This window comes from Dipteris shenzhenensis, chromosome 26 (genome assembly GCF_047967505.1).
Source record: "Dipteris shenzhenensis isolate YYH24624 ecotype China chromosome 26, Dip_SZ_1.0, whole genome shotgun sequence".
Lineage (NCBI taxonomy): Eukaryota > Viridiplantae > Streptophyta > Polypodiopsida > Gleicheniales > Dipteridaceae > Dipteris > Dipteris shenzhenensis.
In genome coordinates, this window is record NC_141621.1 from 51,131,632 (window position 1) to 51,153,196 (window position 21,565).

The following is a 21,565-nucleotide window of genomic DNA, read 5'->3' on the forward strand; positions in this document are numbered from 1 at the left end:
AGTGGCTTGTAAGAGCATTGAATCCAAAAGCTTGTGGAATACTAAGTATTGAATATAGAAGAATATATTTATTCTTCTATACTCTGACATATTTACAGTACCTGTGTATATTTTATTGAGTATTTTATTCTTTTGGATATTTCGAACCAACAAAAAAAGAAGAAATCATGAATTTCTCCCAAGGCCCCAAAATGAGCTCCCTTTTTTCCTAATGGGGAAGTAGGCTCATTGAAAGTGCAAAAAAAATCTAGATTGGTAATATCTTCTTTTCTTTGTGCCCCATCTAGTCCCTTGAGAATCACAAGGCTTTTGTGAATTCTCTACAGGCTACATATAGGCTCTCAAATCACACTACTATGCTAGTTGGGATGGGTGCTTTAGGTAGGATAGGTGGGCTAAGAATTAGGCTCTCAAATCACATTATTATGCTAGATGGGATGAGTGGTCTAAGTAAAACAGGTGGGCTAACACATACTTGACACATTTTTAATCAATTTAAGTGTTTCCTTTATCATTCATGTAAAAGCCTCTACATTATCTTTTACAAGAATAATCCATTAAAAGAGCCACGCACTCTTGATAAGAGGTCCCTATTTGGATTTGTATCCATACACCTAAAGGGTTAAAAGGTAAAGTGGGCTACAACATAGAAGATCGGGACATAGAGGTGACGAGGGAACACGTGAGACACAAGTTGCTAGGAGTGTTTTGAATAAAGGAGTTGGAATTTACCAAGGCTGGAAGAGAATTTAAAATTCAACCTCTCTTGATGCTTGCCTTGTGACTCAATTGATTGGCTACAATTGTCCATCCCACCTCTTTTAAAATTCACATTATTGAGTGAATAGTCTTTCAAGTTGTTGAGTATGGTAAACAAAGAACTTGGAAATTGCTAGGACCGGAAGAGAATGTAATATTCTACCTGTCTTTTCGACGTGCCTTGTGACTCGATTGATAAGCTACCTACATCTATCCTACTTTTCAAGTTCACGTAGTTGGGGGATCATCTCTACGTCTTGCCCTTCTAGCCATTGCTCCTCCTCCTGCAATCCACATCCTTATCCAAGCTACCCCTTTTGCTCCTCCCACACCTCACAGTTATCTATGCTTCCCCGCCACACTAAAGTCATCGTCACGGGGAACAACAGGACTAGATCTGTGCTCGTGGGAATTTTCTCCCAAAAATTAGGAGTGTGATTCAATTGATCCAAGATGAAAAATCTCTATAGCTTGTTAGCTATACATTTTAGAAGTCGAGAAGGGTAGTGGACCTACGTGAACATCAATTACACTGTATGAAAGGTATTTCACAAGCAATGCAAGTCAACAAAGAGAGAAATGATGCCAAGGACGCAAGCAAGGCATGTTCCCTTATAAGACTAGTCATTATAGATAGATAATATTTTTCTTGCAAATTGCAAGAAAAATATTAAGGAGACAACACAACTAAAATTCCTTCAAATAAGGCATCTACACTCACTATTCACGGCAAAAAGGGGCTATATTCTCTACAAGTCTTATCTCTTACAGAAAATTTTAGAAGTTACTTTGACTAAATTAACATTAAGAATTTTGAAGAACTAAAGCAAATAGGACGAACAAATTTTGTAAATATTTGCACGCCAGCGTGCACATATGCGCACACACAAGTTCAATTGTGCAATTAGCATGAAAACCCCAAATAAGCATGTGCAATCCTCACTTCAAGTGAATCCAACTTGTAAACAAATAGCAAGCCATGCATACCCTAATTACTTCCAAACCTATGTAATGTCACCCAACAATATAGCCCTTCCACTATGGACATGTTTTAGTTCACACATTGTTTAGCATAGTGAGCCCGAGGCCTGGTGGTGGGAGGCAAGTCCCGCATGCCTGGGTTCGTCAGGGCCCTGGTATCTTCTCTACTCTCTGAGGTGTATTGATTGACAGAGGGTCCACACTTGAGGTGGCGCCGAATAAATAAGGTGGGGGGAAAGAGTTCTCCATGAGATGTCTAGTGGGTGCAAGCCCAACACAGCAAAGCTGGCTCTCAAAACAAAAAATCAAAAAGAAACGCGCTATGTCTTATTGCCATTACAAGAAAAGGGCACAGAATGAAGCATTCATACAATATCATCACTTTAGTGCCAATACTACACATTTTCTTGAAGGCTTACAAATTTGTTCATACAACAATTTCAAAAACAAAGGTTCAAGCCATTGAATAATCCAAACATACAAGTCTCCATGTAAGCCTCTATATCAAATTGGGCAAAGTAGAAAGACATCTGCAAGCTAGGGCCAAACATTAAGATACAGTTTTAATGCATACATGCTCCAGCTCCTCCTTACAAGCATGAAAATTTTAAATATTTTTGTGCAATATAAAGCTCTTTATGAATTCCTATGAAGATCGAATTCAAGCCTCAAAACCCACTTAAAGTCTTTCAAAACCCACTCTATACCGTTAGAAGACATCAACATATACCTTTGTGAGACTAGAATCACCAACATACCTAATAGGACATTAATTGGACATTAACACTATCACATAATAAATATTTACTCTTACTCTTATTTGGTTACCACATTTAGTTGATTGTAGTATAGATGCAAGGCAAGAACAAGAAAACATGAGCATCTTCAGATTGCTTGGACCCATTAAAGAAAATACCAGCCCCTGCTTTAGGATCAAAACAACAAATTGTTTGTTAAGAAAAGCTCAATAGGTGATTCTCAAAGGATAAATCTTACTTCCCAAGCAACATACCTTACTGTAATGAGCTATGCCCTACTTCTAGAATGTGATTTTAGCAACTGAAAATTAATTGTAGCCGCTAACATTTCAAAGAGATGAAATTGGGAGGACCACTTAGAATTCGTCCAAAATTCTTTAGTTACTGAATTATTAATACCTATAATAACATTGCCTAAAAATAATATCGCATGTTTTGCATTGCAAATGCTGTAAACTCCAATAGTTGTGATCCGTACACAGAACATCCAATAGTTCTTCAACAAACAAGGATTGAATTAGTCGAGGATCATCAAAATAAGACCATCGATGCATGGGCATATGTTCTATGAAAAATCATGGAGATATGTGTGCTCTAATGGAATAGAAAGCTCAAAAGAGGAAGGAACCTCAACCTTCATGCATTTAATGCTGTTTCAAAATGGAAGCCACAAGTATACAACACTTGTTTTCGTCTCTTCCACCTAATGCACACTCCACTAAGTGTTCAATGGTGTAGTAATGATGGTGGACATATGCCCTAAAGAAGCTTGATACACCACCGCTACGACCACATACGAAACATCAGCTGCAAACTAACCACCCGATTGACGAGTCAACCAATACGACTTTCTTGGCTGATGTAGCCAACCTTATTGTTGGTGCACCCAAGACCAATCCACTCACTTGTCCCATATTGGCCACTACAGGGACACCCGTATTGAATCTCTCATAAACTCCCATCCACTTCTAAAACACTAAATGTTGAGCGAGTGGACTGGCACCAAACACGTGCAAAAGAACTCAAGTGGTCGCTACTAACTGCCTTCACAAATCATGGCCCCCATCCACAATCATTAATATGTTCACCATCATTAAACACATTCCTACTTCTTCACTTCCAATCTTAAGATGGAAATGAATCATGTTTCGCTTATAAGGGACTGGCATATTGCTCTCACCATATTGAACAGTCCATACGTCTTGAAACTCCTACATACATATATGAGTCTCCACGTTGACACAATTACACTAGACCTTTGACTCCTTCAGACACCTTTCTTTCGAAGAGTTGTTTAACATGGAACATTACCTGTGCCTCGAAAGCTGATTCAAAACCAACATGGGCATACCTAAAGCCATATAATGCATCCCAATGGATAGATGTTTGCTGTTGCTGTAGCTCAATTCTCACGAGCCACATATCCCATGACTTTTGTGCCATGGCAATAAGCCCAAAAAGGCCTCTTGGTCAGGCCATTGATCACGTTGTTAAAAGGGGGAGACTGCATATTTTGCCTCACAAGAGGAAAGGAAATCCCCTCCCACAAGCTGTGCACGTGCCATGAGTCCAGGAAGGATCCACGATCCTTCAATGCCAAAATGGACTTCTCTGCCCTATCCCTTTGCATAGCAGTCCTTCTATAGAAGGCTTGTGCATAGAGACAATCCTGGACAGGTTAGCAAGTTCTTGGACGTGAGGGTCTTTTGCAAGGTTTCTTTTTGCCAAGACACTTATCCAAAGCCAGTAAAAACTCTCTCAGCACAGCTTACAGGTATTTCTTTTCACTAACCATTCAGTATTTTTGGTAAGTGATCACATGTCTTTGTTTCTATGCAGCTTACTGATGTCTCTTTTCATAAACTATTAAATAAATTTGGTATGTACTTACATGTCTTTGTTTCTGTACTTCAGCGTAGAACATCAGCTTCCCTCATTTTGATGTGAAATTTAAAATGAGAAGAGCGAGAAATCAGTGGTAGGACATGGTTTACTCAATAACAAGCACACCCACTAAGTTAAACAAGAATCTCCTAAATACATCCAATCTTTCTTCGTACAGAATTATCTGAAACAACGTCCCGAAAATTATGAAATGCATAGCAAAATCTTTACGTTGTGGAAGACATAAAGCATCTTGAACAAGTAAATTGCCATACCTCTTTATTGACGAGCCTCAAAAACTCAGCACGCTCCTTGCTGACTGACTGTAGAGTTTTTACAAAAAGACAAGACCTAGTTACTACAAAACAGAGTAAGAGTGCTTAAATCCTTTCTGACAACTAGTTACTAAACTATAAATACTATATTGACTGCTTAGCTCCTCACATACAACATCATATACATAGAACAGTAAGTCGGTAAGAAATGTGCAGCAGGCAAGTCTCAGCACTCAACAAAATGGGAGGGGATCTTACAGAAGCAGACGCCAGAACTGCTAGTGCACTGCTCAGCTTGCAAAGTTGTTCCTGTTTTTCTATAGATTTCTTGAGGGCTAGTTCCTGAGCTTCTCGTGCCGTAGCAACTTTAAATTCTTGTAATGCATTGTCTGTCTCATCAATTTTCCCTTCTTTGTTTAACCTCTCCTGCCTCTCCTGCTCCTTTTCTGCCTCTTCCTACGAAGAGACCTCAAACATTTCAGATAAAAGGCCAACCATAATAGGAAGATTGCAGCTATATCACATTTGACCATTCCTCAGAATCATCATCCATGTTTTAAAAAAAGGGTCGAAAAGACCTTGATTAGTTCTTCTTGCATCTGTAAATACTCCAATTTGCGCATGCTCTCCGCAAGTGCATCCTCACTAGGAAGTGCAGAGAGGCCAACTGAATCTACAACCTCGTCTGGAAGCGATGAAAGAGTTGCCTGGACAGCTTCTTCGGGCTTCAACCTTCCAGAGACTGTAAACGCTCTGCATTTAACCCAGTCACAAGAAAATCAAAACACAATTTATATATTTTTCAAAAACCGTTTGCTACCACTGTCCAGGTAGCCTGGCAGTTTGTTCCTTACAACTGAGAGTATAGCCCTGGCTTTTGCATGTGGACACTGTTGCAACATTCTAATTCGAAGCCAAAAACACATCTGCATCCCTTTGCGACCACATGATGAGCTCAATGCTCTACTACAGGGTACCAGTAATACAAAACTCATTTCTACAAACCTTTGTAAGGCTAGAATATATCCAATCGTACAAATTCAGATTTTGTTGTTCTAAATCCAAAATTCTAACTCATTTCTAGATTATAGAAAAATAGTTCACTGTTTCACTGAATTATCTGTAGAAAGTTATTTAAGACAATGCTATACCTGAAAGAAACAGTTCTTGTTTCAGCCTAATTATCTGTTTGATACTTGGAATCATCATGATTTATACTTTGACAAAGCCTAATTATCTGTTTGATACTAGATTGAGCAGAGACGACAGCATATTACATGCATACACAACTGCAGCATCCAAAGATCCAATAGATATGACTGTGATTTACACTATACAATGAGCGCTCATTCCAAGGCCAACTTCTCAAAAGAGAGCTTTGCATATATGCGTGTGTGAGTAAGTGTGTCAGTGAGATGATATATTATCATCCTCAAGAGGCCATATATGGCCTATGGAATCTTGCTTGTTTTGCTTACCCTTACCAGGTTTGCTTTTATACTTCCCGGCAGAAGCAATCAATGCCTTCTTGTTGTCACCACCTTTATCTTGTAGCTTCATCATAGCTTCCTCTTGGAGCAACATAGGACAAACCTCCTCAAATGAGAGAAGCTTCAACCTTTCTCCAATCATCAGGGCAGTCACTAGCCCATTGAAGCTGCATAGAAGCTCGCTGGTGAATAGAATGGCTAAATTGATAATTGTCAACCTTCCATCCAACCTATACCACAAGAAAATCCTTGAGAACCTTGACTAGAGATGGTCATTGACAGAGCTCATCTAACATCAGCACGAACAACTGAATTGCTTTAGGTGGCTACACCCAATAGCCCAAGATAAGTGTCATTGATTCAAGTATGAATGTACGCATGTCCAACATAGAATAGTGGTCAGAATAGTGGTCAAAGGATCCAGAATCTTTCGTGGAGGTGATGAACGGCACATTTTGATAACATCACAGCAGTGGAAGACCAGCATATAACACAATGTCATTGATGGAAGTATATGATTGTACGCATGTCCAACATAGCACAGTGGTCAAACGATCCACAGCCTTTCGTGAAGGCGATGAACGGCACATGTTGCTAACATCATGGCTGTAGAAGACCAGCTTATAACACAATGTGACGCATTTAAACACGCAGGTAATGCCTAGAGATTCAAAAGGAGGCTGTTCTTGCTACTCCTTCAAGGACAGATCTGACTTGCTTTAATGGCAAGAAATTGATAGACTAAAGATATGTTCTTTTATGCATTGTCGTTGATTTCTAGCGCATGCTTTGGTCACATTGTTTATTTAGATGGAGAGTGAAAGCCTTCCAGAAATACAGTACAGGGATTCTCAAGGCAAAAAGCATTCAAATCTTTTGCTTGTCTTCTGGAGCAATTAGTCAGTGTGATCTTGCAAAATGCAAGGGGCAGTGAGGATTCTCAAAGAAGGATCAAAGACATGAGTCACAAGGGCATGAATTATCATGTCACAAGGGCATGAATTTTTAACCCTGGCTAAGTGGCCAATACCTTGGAGAATGAAGTTGAAGTTTTAGTGCTAAATGCCCCTTGGTTCTAATTGGTCTAAAAAGGGAGCAAGGGCAATATACCCCTTGGTATTAAATGCTTGGATTTGCCATGTGGGGCTTTTAAGTCCATTTGCTATGTGCATACGTTTAGAAATGGAATGGAGGCTTCTGGGATACCCAGCACATCACATCGTGTAGGTGTGGAGAGAGGGAAGTAAAGTATTGGTATGATACGGGATTTAGACAGGAGCAGGGTCACAATTCTAGTGTTGTACCTAGGGCTGCTGACAACATCAATCGCTTGCAAGTTATTTGGGAGGGGCTGGCTGGTCATTTGGGCCTACCCCTTGGTCGTGAGCTTGTTTGACGAGCGTGACTGGTCATAGAAGTATCTCACACTTTCTCTCTCTTTCCCCTTGACTGGGAGTCTTTTCTACACCCTTGGGGGCTGGGAAAAGAATAGAAGCAGGAAAGAGCTTGCCCCTCTCCCGTGGAGAGCGAGTATGGACATTCTGACTTCTTTCTGGTTTGATTTTACTATCTTGGAAGCTTGTTGCTGTTCTCAGCTCCCAGAATCTGTATCTCACACTTTTTCTCTCTTTCCCCTTGGCTAGACATCTTTTCTACACCCCTGGGGGCCTGGGCAGAGGATAGGAGCAGGAAAGAGCTTGCCCCTCTCCCATGGACAGCGGGTATAGACATTTTGACTTCTTTCTGGTTTGATTTTAATAACTTGGAAGCTTGTCGCTTTGCATTTTGTTGTTTGGAGTTCTTTCTGGGCATTACAAGCTGTAAGTAGATACCCAATCACAGAGGGTATGCATGGTTGGTCCCAGAGGAACACATTGGTTGCGGTTGATGCCTTGAGGCTATTTGAGCATGTCTAGGGATTCGCTTTGATGCCTTGTCACAGTCACGTGACACAATTGTTGAGATATGCCTTAGTTTTGACCCTAACATTGGGATACTAGTGATGCACTTGAATTGGATGCAAGCAGAGGCCAAGCTCTGGTAGTGGAAAATGCAAACAGAATAGTATAAGGGTGCACCCTCGTTGTAAAACAGAATTCCACTTTTGAATAATTAAATAATTACTGAAAGGGGCGCCAAGGTATTTGGGGGCAGTGTGGTGTTTCGTGTTTGGTTCATTGAGCAGGGGCATTCTAGCCTCCATGCAGTTTATTTTCAAAGTTGTTTCTAAGTGGTCTTGTATTTAAGGAACTGGTTAAAAGAGATGCAATGTGACTATAAATGAAATGGATGCGAAGCTAGTTACGGTTTACTGCCCTTTAGTTTACTGAAGGTCAGTTTCAATACTCATGATGTACCACTAGCTATGGGTCCTAAGGGATGGCCATATGAAAGCCCGTCGTACATCGAGAGGAACATACATGGGTCATGCGGGATGGCCATATGAAAAAAAAAGTGCACACTGACTGTATGTTTACATGCATTAAGTACTTGTGTAAGCTCTTGATGTACCTCGTGCTTTGGGTCCTACAAGATGTCCATGAGAGATAAGTCAACTATGTGGGTCCTACGGGATGGCCATACGGAGCATCTTGTCTGTCTGAGCGTGTGTGTTTGCTGTTTGTGAAAGGATGCATGGATGTCTTCTTGACTAACTGAGGCTACAAGCTTCCAATTGGTTTGAAACTTTTTTTTTTTTTTTGGCAAGAAAAGTACTTCATTAAGTATGAATAAAAACCGCAGAGCAAGCTCAAGTGCGGGAGTACATCATGTCAAGCATGAGAAAAAACAGCTCAGAATGAGCAAACAAAAATCCCACGTGGCCGCTGAAAATGCCACCTCATCCCTTAAGGAGAGTCAGAGAAGAAGGAGAACCCTTCCAGACTCTGAGAAAAGCAACTCTCCTAGCAGTAGCAATCCTGGAGGTTCCCTGTATGTTTGCCCAAATGGCCATCAAAGTGTGTATAATATCTGCCTAGATACTGGCCATAGTCTGAGAAGGGTGAACCTAGGTGTCCTCCAAAGCCTCTATACATCTGGGTGTCCTCCAAAGCCTCTATACATCTGGCTCTCCAAATATGCCATGCTGTAATACTCGCCAGAATCTCCCAATATGTGTCTACAGAAGTGAGGGGAGCTATGAATGGAGTAAACGGAACATCCCGGAGGGAGCATGACTCCACAAGGTGTCGTCGAACAAAGAAAGCTGTGTCCGTGTCATGTCCCTCGAAAAAAGATGTGGACCAGTATCCCCAGGTTAGGAAGAAGGGTGCTCTATGAAAAATGCAAAGTATCCTAGCAACACCCTTCCAAATCGTCCTCGCCTGAGTGCACTCCCAAAGGCAATGCTGCACTAACTCAACCGCTGAGTGGCATCGAGGACATGTAGGATCAGCCCCGAACCTGGATCTCCACAGGTTCATTACAATCCCTCCATGAATAGTAAGCCAGATGAATAACGTGATTTTCCTATTCCTGAGAGATTTCCAAAGTCTCCTCCAAAAGTTTTTATGCATCTCTGCAGGAATCTGAAAAGCATCCCAATGAGGAGCTCTAGAGGGCCTCCAATCTCTACAACTGAGCTGGAATCTCCTGGCATTTCTGACCGTGTAACGAAAAAAGGGGATGCTCTTCTCTTGGGGCCCTTCATCTATCCATGGTTTGAAACTTTTGTTACACGCACTCTTAAAGTCACAGTAAGGACAACAATAAAGAGCTGAAAGCGGTCCTAGCTGGCAAAAAGAATAACAAAGATTCAAAGAGTACATTTGGCTTCCAAAAACAGGAAAACATAAAAGAGAATACAGATCCAAGGCAATTTAAGGCGAGCAGACTGCCTGCACCACCCCCTGGGATTCCTCTTCTTTAATCAAGTAGGTAGGTCAAACTAGGGCGAAGGAGTATCAATACAAAAGAGAATGGTCGGCAGCCAGAAAGCCAAGAGCGGAACAAGACGATTCTGAGTGTCTCCCCTCCTCACAAAGTGGAGCAAGATGGAAACTGGTAACATGTAAATATGAGAAGCCAGAGATCCTGCAAGGACGAACAAGTGGCTGTGAAGGTAGAAGAGCACAAAACAGAGCACAGAACTCAAGTTGTTTTACCTTCCTTTGTTATCCCTCCAAAATTCGATAAGCAAACAGATGTGAGTAGAAGAAAATTTAATGAGATCAATAGATCTTAAAATGAGCTGAGAACACTCGAGAGAAGGCAACATTGGCTCAACAGCAAGTCCTGAAACTAGGGAGAAAAGTTCAAGGGGGATCAAGGATCATAAAGAAAGTGGAGGAAAGGTCAAGAAGGGACGGATGGGGCATAGGAGATAGATGCACTTGATGTGGGATGTAATGGCACAATAGGGAGCTCTGGAGAACAGAAAATATGAACTATAAAGGCACATGAGGGAGACAAACTTGGAGAAGACTCACATGGCCTAGGGGGATACTCGATGGGAAGCAGATACATGGGCTTATTGGACTTTGAGTCATACGATATCACAGTAGTAGAGATGGACCCAGCATGGCTTAGGTGTTGGAATACTGAAAGGAGAGAGTAGAGTGGACACAAAATCAGAATACTTGCTTATGGAATGAAGAAAAGTGAGGTCCTTAAGTAGGCACCTCATACAAGCTCACTGACATCACTGATGACCTCAGAGCTCCACAATCATCTCCTCAATCTGCTCCTAGATTCTCTCAATCATCCTATGTGGCTTTTCCACCACCTAACTGTGCTTGTGGGCACCTAACTGTGCCTCTAGCACTCACACATAGAAACATAAGGTGTGCCTGAGGCATACACCTTGAGATATCCCAACAAACCCCCCCTCAAGGAAATGCCTCAGGCTATGTCAAGGATACATCTAGTCTCATAGTTTCTCATGCCATCTCATGGTGGTCAAGGATAAATCTATGGCTAGGTTCTCATGCTAGCAAGGGTTTCCTTGGGTGTAAGGTAAACAAAAAAGGGATACAAAAAGACCTTCCAATGGTTATCTCCCCTGCATGTACATGCACACAATGTCTGCAGGAGGTACCATGGAGCAAAACATACACATGGCCTACATCATAAGGTGACCAGAGGTGTTTACAAAACACACAAAACACAATAGTTTATTTTCATTCATTTTGGAGGACTATCCAGGCTGAGTACCTTGACATAAAAAGAGAGATCTGGAGCATACATAGAGATGTGTTTAAAATGCATAATCTTCAAAGGATGCCTCATCTTGTGGAGGCTCATTAACTGTAAGTAGATTTGCATTTTCTGTCTTTGCTTTGGCTCTGCAAAACTTCTCATTATGGTTGTTCTTGCCACAGTGCTTGCATGGATTAACTTTGAAGCAGTCCTTTGAAAGGTGATTTGTCTTTCCACAGTGATTGCAAGGAGTATACTTGCCCTTCTGGAATTTCATAACATAAGCAGTGTCATTGCCTTTCCTTAGCTCCATATGCCTTTCTTCTTCTTGGAGAGCAGAGATAATGCCTTCAAGGTTAGGATTGGGAAGATTCTTCAAAGTGCTAACAATGTGATCAAAACTTTCAGGCATACTCTTAAGTAACACTGCCATAGCATCATCAGGAGTGATAGGAGAGTTGATAGAAGCTAATTGAGTCATAAGACTCCGCATATAGTTGACATGAGCTGCTAAAGTAGTATCACTTGCCATCTTTAATTCAAAGAAAGAGATTTTAAGTGATAGTTTAGAGATGTGAGAGCTTGCACCAAAAATCATGTCTAGCTTCTGCCAAGCTTCCGAAGGAGACTCCAAGTCAGAGATATGGTGTATATAATCATCACCTAGAGCAAGAGCAATTATACCATATGCTTTTTCTTCTCTTGCTGGATCCCTTGCCGGTCGTGTCGGAGTTGAGGATTGTCCAGCATTGGAGGCCGTAGAAGAAGCGGTAGGAGTCGGTTTGACAAGTCCCCATAAGTTCTCCCTCATCAATGCAAATTTCACCTTCATTTGCCATGTATGGAAGCCCTTTCCATTGAACTTCTCAAGATTAAATATGGTAACCATGAGAGGGTCTAACCCAGATATTGGGCAGTGTCTATCTCTCTTACAAGGCAAAAATAACTGAAAGACTTCCAAAATATGAGCACTTGATGTAGCAAATAGTAGTGACTAGATTTCAAACAATGATGCTTCTTCTTACATGCTTCATAGAAGTGGGTGAAATAAACACTTTCCAATCAAAACCAGGTCTAGCAAGTCAAAACAAAACTGAAGCAACACTTGTAGTGAAGTTATTGAAAACTTCAAAAGACCAGAAATGCTAGAGTAGCATTTTATGTAGCATCATTTTCAAAAGCTTGTCAAAACTGTCAAAACTAGAGAGCTGAACTTGGAGGGCTTATAGCACACTCTTCAAAGCAAAAGAAAGGGGGCTTTCTGAGGCAAAAGAAAGCTGGTATACCACAATAGAACCTCTGGGAAGAAGAGGCGAAAAAACGCGTCAGGTCGCCTTCTCCTTCTTCAACAAAGTCGACTGGTTTTTCTCTGTTTTCTCCTTCAATATGCAGCCATTGCTGCTCAGATTTCAGCACAAGGTAGCTCTAGGTATGGAGAAGCTTGCCCTGAAAGGAATTAGAGAAAGAAGGAGCAGGCGCAGAGAAAACGCAGCAAGAAGAATCGACGAAATTCGTACAATGGCGACCAGCAGAGCTTGAAATTCTTCAATTCCTTGCAGCCCGAAATTCGCCCCAACAAGATGGATCTCCAGCTGGAAGGGCGTGGGAAATGGGTGAGAACCGGAGGAGAACAAGCTCAAGCAAATTTCTGGAAGAAGAGGGAGAGATGGTGAAGAAGAAGAAGAGGAAGAAGATGATGATGTGGCAGAAATGGGCTCAAGGGGGATCAAATGGCTCTGAGACCATGTTGGAATACTGAAAGGAGAGAGTAGAGTGGACACAAAATCAGAATACTTGCTTATGGAATGAAGAAAAGTGAGGTCCTTAAGTAGGCACCTCATACAAGCTCACTGACATCACTGATGACCTCAGAGCTCCACATTAGGGTAGTACGTGGCTGGATCATGTATATGGGTCATCGCCTTCAGAGATGGCCGCTGTCTAGGGACCTCACTTGTATTGGAGGCGGGAAGCAATGGAAACGGAGTGGAATGCAAGGGAGCAAATAACAAGCTGAAGCATGCAAAGATGGTGAGAAAGTAAAAGGGGTGGTCTATATGGCCCCGAAGTCAACCATATGGTTCACTAGTGAAGTCAACCTAAGGGTTGACTGAGTCCTAAGACTAGCCTACAAGGCCATACCAAGGCTAAGTGCTAACAAAACCCCCTCAATGATAAGGCTGAAGTATCCTGGATACATCTCAGATATACCTGGAAACTATATCATGGTTGCACATATTCGTCCAAGATGGATATAGCCATAGTTTTTCCATACGTTACCATACGCATACGTCATACGAGTAAGGAAGTATGATTGGAGTATGGTTCAGCCCCTAGGGCTGAAACATACGTGACCCTAATTTTACTCAAAAACATTTAGAAAGATATACATTGTACACATTGTACACATTACATTCACATAGAGCTACAAACTTTCAAATTGAAACTTCAAACTTCAAACTTGTATTAATATTAAAGTCATGATTCATGAAAGTTCAAAGAGTCCAACCTCGGCCCTCCAGAGACCAGAGTCATCTGAAATCTGGATTCTGATACATAGTGTCAATGATAGATCAATACTACACCAAACATCATGATCAAAGGTAGTAGGTAGTAGAAACTTGGAAGTAGGTACTACACCAAAACATCAAAGGCAAAACATCATAGAAGAAAAGGCTGCCACAGCCCATAAATAAAGCTGAAAATTGAAATGCATCACGATTCACAACCGATGAGGCTCAAGCCTCAAGCTGCAACCTGCATCCTCATCCTCATTCTCCTCCTCCTCCTCCTCCTCCTCATCATCATCTTCATCTTCATCTTCATCTTCATCTTCATCCTCATCTTCTTCATCTTCATCTTCATCTTCATCTTCATCTTCATCTTCATCTTCATCTTCATCAGTGCCATCCTCCTCCTCCTTGAGACCATCCTTGAGGCCAACCACAGCCAAAGTCGGCCAATAGTGTACGGAGTACGGATTAGAATAGTGCTAAAAATGTATTTTCCAAGGTTTTGGCTAGGCACAAAATCGATCCCCCCTCCCAAACAAAACAACCCCCCCCCACACACACACACAACCAAAAAACCAAACCACACCCAAAAAACACACCTCACAAAACAAAACCCCGCAATATATTTATAATTAATAGAACCCAAATTTGGTTGTGTCAAGCAAAGAATGCTGCAAATATCAGCTAAAGCCCCAAATTTAGAGAGGGCAATTATGCCAAAAAGAGAGCAAATCGGTAAAAGCCCCATAAAGCTGTAATTTTGCAAATGTGACCAAATCTGCTGCAATTTCTTGCCAATGTCTTTAAAAAACCCCCAATTTCATATCAAAGCAACCAAATGTCACTGCTATTTATTTTTTTTCAAAAAGATTACTTCATTAAGTATGAATGAAAGCTGCAAGAGCAAGCTCAAATGCGAGAGTACATCATGTCAAGCATGAAAGAAAAAACAGCTCAAAAGGAGCTAACAAAAATCCAAGGTGGAGGCTGAAAATGCTACCTCAACCCTGAAGAGGACTCAGATAAGAACGGAGATCCTCTCAAAACTCTGAAAAAAATCTCTCTCCTAGCTATAGCTGCTCAAGAGGATCCCTGCATGCTCACCCAGATGGCCATCAGCATGTGTATAGTATCAGTCCATATACTGGCCATAGACTTGGCCCTCCAAATATGCCCAGCTGCAATGCTAGCTAGAATCTCCCAAGCTGTGTCTACCGAGGCATGAGCAGCTCTGAAAGGAGTGAAAGGAACATCCTGGAGAGAGCATGACTCCACAGAGTGTCGTCATATAATAAAGGATGAGTCTAAGTCATGTCCCCGAAAAACACCTGAGGGCCAATAAGAGATAACCATGCCACTGATCCCCAGATGTCACTGCTATTTAGGCAAATGTGACAAAATAACCTGCAAATCTGAAAATATCCCGCAATCTGCCTGCAATAGATCCAAAATCCCCAACGTTGGAAATTGAAATGGAGTCAAAATATTTTTGCAAAAAAAGGAGTCAAAATAGGGCAAAAGACTACAAAAGCCCCAAAATGTGACCAGAAGTAGCAAATGTCACTGCAAAATCTGCAAATGTGACACAAAAGTCCCAATTTCTAGAGCAAAATCACCTCAATGTCACTGCAATGTGTGCAAATGTGACATAAAAGAAGGTGAAAAGCTTCAAATCAAACTATACCATGCAGATCCAAATCCCAGCCAAATGGTGCTAGAGCAGGTTGGAGCAACTGGAGGAAGGCCCGAATGACTGAAAAGAGTCTAGATCTGAGCAAGAAATCAGCCCAAAAATGCTCGAAATCAACTTTTGACAAATCGTACAGATTCCTCGCAGCATCACGCACGTGCCCGTACAGGTCCATATGACTGTACAGAGGAAAACATTTTGGCCCAAATGGTGCAAGACAAGGTAGTTTGTATGCAGGCAGCTCAAAAATTTTAAAAACGTCGAAATCGAAGCTCAAAAAGTCAAAAACAGCCTCTGGACAGTTTTTTTGCTCCAAAACCGGTTTAGGACGGAGCAATGGGAGACTGAGTAATGAGGACGGGGGGAGGCGGGAAGGAACGAGAGAACCCACTCTAATACCAATGTTGGGTGCGGGAAGTAATGGAAACAGAGTGGAATGCAAGGGAGCAAACACGAGTACTTGAAAATGGATGATGAGAAAGTACAAGCTATATGGCCCCAAAGTCAACCATATGGTTCTATATGGCCCCAAAGTCAACCATATGGTTGACCAATGAAGTCAACCTAAGGGTTGACTGAGTCCTAAGACTAGCCTACAAGGCCATACTAGAGCTAGGCTCAGAGACTCCACATTGTCCTCTATTTTGTAAAATTCATATGGCAGAGGGGGGAACCAAAGAAAAAGCTTCACAAGATATAATTCTTTAGCACTCACACAAGTGTTGCTAAATTTCGAACAACATGAAGGCTAAATCCAATTACACATTTTGACTCCACACGTATCAAAATACAGGGAACCCAAACTAATCATGAAAAAGCAAAACAAACCATGGAGTTGTTAACCTTATGATGCCACAAGGCTAAATACCGTCAACTCCATCACGAAAAGCTAATGACATCCCCAACCACATAATCATCACCCCAAGAGGGTGCATCACACACTCTACACACCCACGCTGACGAGAGCATACATTTATAGAGCTCTTGCAATGTGTTTCTGCTCCCAATATCCTACTCAGATTTCTTCATCAGTGCACACATTAAATACTGCACAGGAGAGTTAAACAAAAAATTCAGTTGATCATCAACACTATCCACACAAGCCCATGGACACTGCTGGCCTTCATGCCACATTAAGATTTTAAAATCGACACTGCGGCTGTGTTTATTATGTTTTCATAAGCATCACATTACGCGTTCGTGTGTGTGTGTGTGTGCGCATTGTAATGAGCACCTGAGATAGTGTGGAAACACGAAAAGGTTGATTTCTTACTGCGTGTGTGTGTGTGTGTGTGTGTGTGTGTGTGTGTGTGTGTGAGGAGAGCTCCTGCTCAGCCCCAGCCTAGCCTCCCATACAGCCCTCGTGTGCTTTCCGTACAACCTCCGTTCAGGACCGTACGACCCTCGTGTGCTTTCCGTACAACCTCCGCTCAGTTCCGTACGCCTGTAGGTTTTCGTACGCGTTGGTTTCTGTTGGTTTTCGTACGACTGTATGTACTCTGTCAAGTCTCCTTTATTTCCTTGGTTTTTCCATACTTTAGTTATCTACCCGTTATGCTATTGTCCGTACGTCCCTCTTTTCTGTATGTACTATGCGTTCTTTTGTCTGCCATTATTCGTACTGTCCGTACTGTTTTTTGTCTGTACTTCGTCCGTACCGTTACTTTGTCCGTACCTTTCTCCCTACCTTTGTACATACCTTTGCCCGTACCTGTCCATACTGTTAGTCCGTACAACTGTGGTTTTTTATTCGTGTTTTTCTTTCTTCTCTTGTCCTACTGTCCCTTTTCTGTTCTTTCTCTCCCTCTGCTACAATGGCGGATTGCCTATATGAGAAGACCTTTCACAAAGAAGGATCACTTCAGAGTAAAAAGCCAAAGCAAGTAATGGGTCTCAATGACCCCCTACATGCCTCTGCAGAGGCTCAGATGGTATATGAAGTAATGCATGAGGGCTTTGAGGATACAAGGAAAAGCTGGAATGATCTCGTTCCTACCACAGGTATCATGATTGAGGTGGATGATATCTTCGACCCCGTGAAGGATTATGCCAAACATGCCATCATTATTTTCTTTCCGGGACGGATGCCTGCTGCTGCAGATGTTGGCAATTGGTTGACTAGAACCCTAGGTGGTTGCTATGTCAAGAAAGTGCATTATGCAGCGAGGGGTTTTTTTGAAGTGATAATGGCTAATGAAGAGCACAGACAGATTTTGCTGGAGCACTCCCCGCTCTTCTATGGTCAGCAAATGGTCCATGTATTGCCCTGGTCTCCTACCAGGGATTATCAGGCATTGATTCGGCATTGCTGCCCTGTATGGGTAGAAGAAGTGGATTTTCCTTAGTGCATGGCTTCTCTATCGCCAAAAATTGCAGCCTCTCTTGGTAAGGTGGTTTGTCCACCGAGACCAAATGGCAATTCGAATCGCTTTTGCATTTTGTGGGACACAGATAATCCCACACCGGCTTCTTATTCAGTTACTGTCAATAATGTTTCCATGGGTAGTGCTTTCTACAAGCTGAAATGTGTTAGAAATGACCCAACAGAGGGTACGCACAGCGGAAGACTTATAGTAATGCCCAGGAGCTGACACAGTGTGCGTGTGGGGTGCGGAATCACAAACTTCTTTACTTAATGTGCATCACATAGATTAGATGTGCAGACTCATCAATAGACAATGAACCAGCCAGATAGAGAAACCACCAAAATATATTTCCGTCCAAAACTATGGACACAATACAAAAGATATAGATCCAGAGTCCCACCAATGGTGTGGTCCTCTGATCTTACCACAAGGTCCTTCTCCTATCAGCCAGTTATCTCTAGACTCAAGTCCGTGTACTCCACCTCGAGCATCTAAAGACTTTCCGTCCAGTGTGTTCTTCTCCACCTTACTGCCTGTGAATCAGCCTAGGTGGGCAGCCCCTGCCAAGCTTTGTCTGCAGCACACAGGTCCCTGTTCCACTGCTCCAACCTGCTTGTGAATGGCTGCTCCAGAAGATGATGATCTTAGCACCTTGCTGCCCTAGAAGACAGCCAAGGTCCAGCCCTTCCTGGCTAAGTCTGCAGCCCTTCAAGCACCCTCTCACCTCCTGGATATAGGTCCAGAAGGTGGCTTCCTGCTGCTCCTTTCTGCCTCCTGGAATGCTGGTTGCTGGATGTGAAATGAGGCCCAAGGCCTCTCCTTTTATAGGGCTCAAGGCCCTTTCAAATGGACTGACCAGCCAGCCCTGAACCATCTCGCTCTGAACTTGCTGATTTTTATGTGCAGCACTTCTCCTCCCATTTTGGGCATGTGGACCTTCCCTCTCCTGAGATTTTGTCTGCACGTCAACTTCGTTTACATCTTCTTTTACATCATGTCCATCCAATTCTTTCTCAAGCTCAGGCTTTGGAACTGGAACTTCCCTTCACTGAGAGGGAATTGTCAGATGCAATTAAATCCTGTGGTAGATGGAAATCTCCAGGATGGGGGGATGGCCTCACTGTTAAATTGAATGATTAAAAAATTGACTTTGGTGTTTGCAATGGATTTTGTTATTTATTGGCTCTACAGGGATAGCAATGCTGCTTGTGTTCTTTCTGGAGACATCTTTGAAGAATGGACTCTTTGTAGTTCGGTTCGTTAAGGCTGTCCCCTTAGTGCCTTACTGTATGCTATTGCTACTCATCGTATGTTGCAATACATTGATCATCTAGTGGCTACAGATTCTCTCCATGGTTTGGAACTGGATGAAAATCGCAGCATGGTTGCTCACGCCTATGCTGATGATTCTTTCTTTACTCCAAGGAATACTCAGCCTGATCTTTCTGCTTTGATGCAAGCCCTTTCAGTTTATGGTTTGGCAACTGGCCTTCATGTTAACTTTCAAAAGTCTAAGCTGCTCCCATTCATTTTAAAGACTGGCACAGTCTCTTATGGCCAAGGGAGATCATCCCACCCACTCAATTAGTTCGACACCTTGGTTATCCTTTGGGCTGGAGACTTACTCGTCGACAACAAATTGATTGGGTTCTAATCAAGCTCCGGAAAAAGCTTGAATATTGGAAATTGGCAACCTGGCCTTTACATGTTCGCCTCCAAATAGTCGCAGTCCATTCTGTGGCGTACATTCAATTTTATTTGCCTTTGATCATGTTCACCAAGGCAGATCTTGATTCCTTTATGTCTATCATTATGGATCTTTTGGCATTTCAAACATGGTAGAAAAAGTCTCAGACTGCTTTCGATGCATCGAATTTGTTCCCCTAAAATACATGGAGGATTGAATATCACTAATATCCAGGTGCACATCCTTGCTCACAGGGGAAAAATGTTGTTGCAATTACTGAAAGGTGATCAGCCCTGGGCTCTCATGATTCAATCTCTAGTCACACATAACAGTACTCCTGCTTTTGGTCATTGGCAACTCAATCAGTGGGATTTTTTGTTTGGGTGCATTGATGGCACTTTGCATGGCTTCCCTATGGTCTCCATGTTAGAATTATTGATAAATTCTAGGCAATGACCAATGTAAAGTCAATAAGTGGGTTAGGGGCACTTTTCCCTCCTTTAGAGGTTTTTTCCCCTAACCACAGTTAGTTCACTAACTACGGTTAGTGAAGGATAAGGTTTGTCACTTAGACAAAACCTTATCCCCCCCTTTTTGTATTGCTACACTTTATTCTATTGCACATTCGACGTTCTGCACTCCCAATCTTGCTTCTTGCCCCATTTCTATCATTTGGTATCAGAGCAAGATCATTTTCTGGACCTGCTTCCTCAACTCCCACTACATCTGAACAACTTCTGCTCCAACTCTTGCTGTGCGTTGTTCTTTTGATCCTGCTATTACTCCCCGTTGGTACGGCCATCCGTACTGTACTTTCAAAGGTGCACGTTGCTCCCTGCAAGCCTCCCGTACGCTGTCCGTACTCACATGCATCGCCAACAAGAGCTTGCCAGTACACTGCCCAAATCTATCCGTACAACGTACAGACCATCTGCCCGCACAATCGTACGGTCGAACAACGTGTCCCATTAGCCGTCCGTATACAAGTGGTACCTACGCGTGGGAATCCATACACAGCTCCTGTTGTTCTGTCGTACGTGTGTGCAGCTTCATTGCAGTGATTGTACAACTCTACGGCACTGCTAGCGCCTATAGCTTCTGTACATCCTGTTCCGTTTTTTGTACCAGCAACTGTCACACGTGCAAGGTTTGTACCAGCACTTACGCTTTGTGTACCTACAGCAGCCCGCTCACGTGCGCAAGTTCTTGTGCTCTTTGTACCTGCGCAAGACATTCCAAATAGAAGTACGATCTGCTTCATTTGCAGATCCTCCGTACAGATTTTGCTTGCAGGATCATTTTGCAAGCGCTTTCCTTTGTAGAGATTCTTTTTGCAGAGAATTTGGGGTTTCTGAATTCTTTTGCACACATTGCAATCAGTTTGCAAAATCTCCTCCAAAATTTAAGGCTTTTTGGTTTTGCTTGCAATTTTTGCAGAGAATTTGGGGCTTTTGCAATTGGATTGCAATTTTGCAGTGGAAGAGCAATTTGGAAACTTTGCAAGTTTTTTGGACTCGGTTTGAGTCACATTTGAGCATTTGGGAAATTTTTTGTAGATATTTTACTCTGGTGCATTTTGAGCCATTGTTTGGCTGAGGATTCAAGCACGTGCATTTTGAGATTGTGGGTCTACTCATTTGGACACATTGGCAGTAGAATTTAGTTCTTTTGCAGATAAATTGCAAATTGGGACTTTCAGACAATTTGCCTCTTTTTGAGTTGCAATTTCTTGCAAAAATTTGGGGCTTTTTGCTTTACACTGCAATTTCTTGCATTTTTGGGGCTTTCAAGCAATTTGCCCTCTTTTGGATGCAATTTCCTTGAAGAAATTGGGGCTTTTGGCATTTTGATGCAATTTGGCAGTGTACAAGCATTTTGGGACTGTTGCAAACATTATTCTCACATCCACTGATGGCACAGATTTCAGAATTTCAGATGTTCTCTATGTGCCAAGGATAAAGAAGAATTTGCTTTCAGTGTCCTCACTTAATAGAGGAGGATTTCAAGTTGTTTTTTATGATAAGAA

General features: G+C 42.2%; 1 protein-coding gene across 1 annotated transcript in view; it reads right to left on the reverse strand.

Moving 5' to 3' along the window:
* The window catches only part of LOC147885241 (uncharacterized), a 62,420-nt gene that overhangs the window by 22,333 nt on the left and 18,522 nt on the right, over positions 1-21,565 (reverse strand). The window contains exons 8-10 of the mRNA XM_087397183.1: positions 5,236-5,410; positions 4,916-5,113; positions 4,658-4,705 (exon numbers count right to left, since the gene is read on the reverse strand). Of these exons, the coding sequence (XP_087253309.1) occupies positions 4,658-4,705; positions 4,916-5,113; positions 5,236-5,410 (421 nt within the window). The remainder of the gene's footprint in view (positions 1-4,657; positions 4,706-4,915; positions 5,114-5,235; positions 5,411-21,565) is intronic.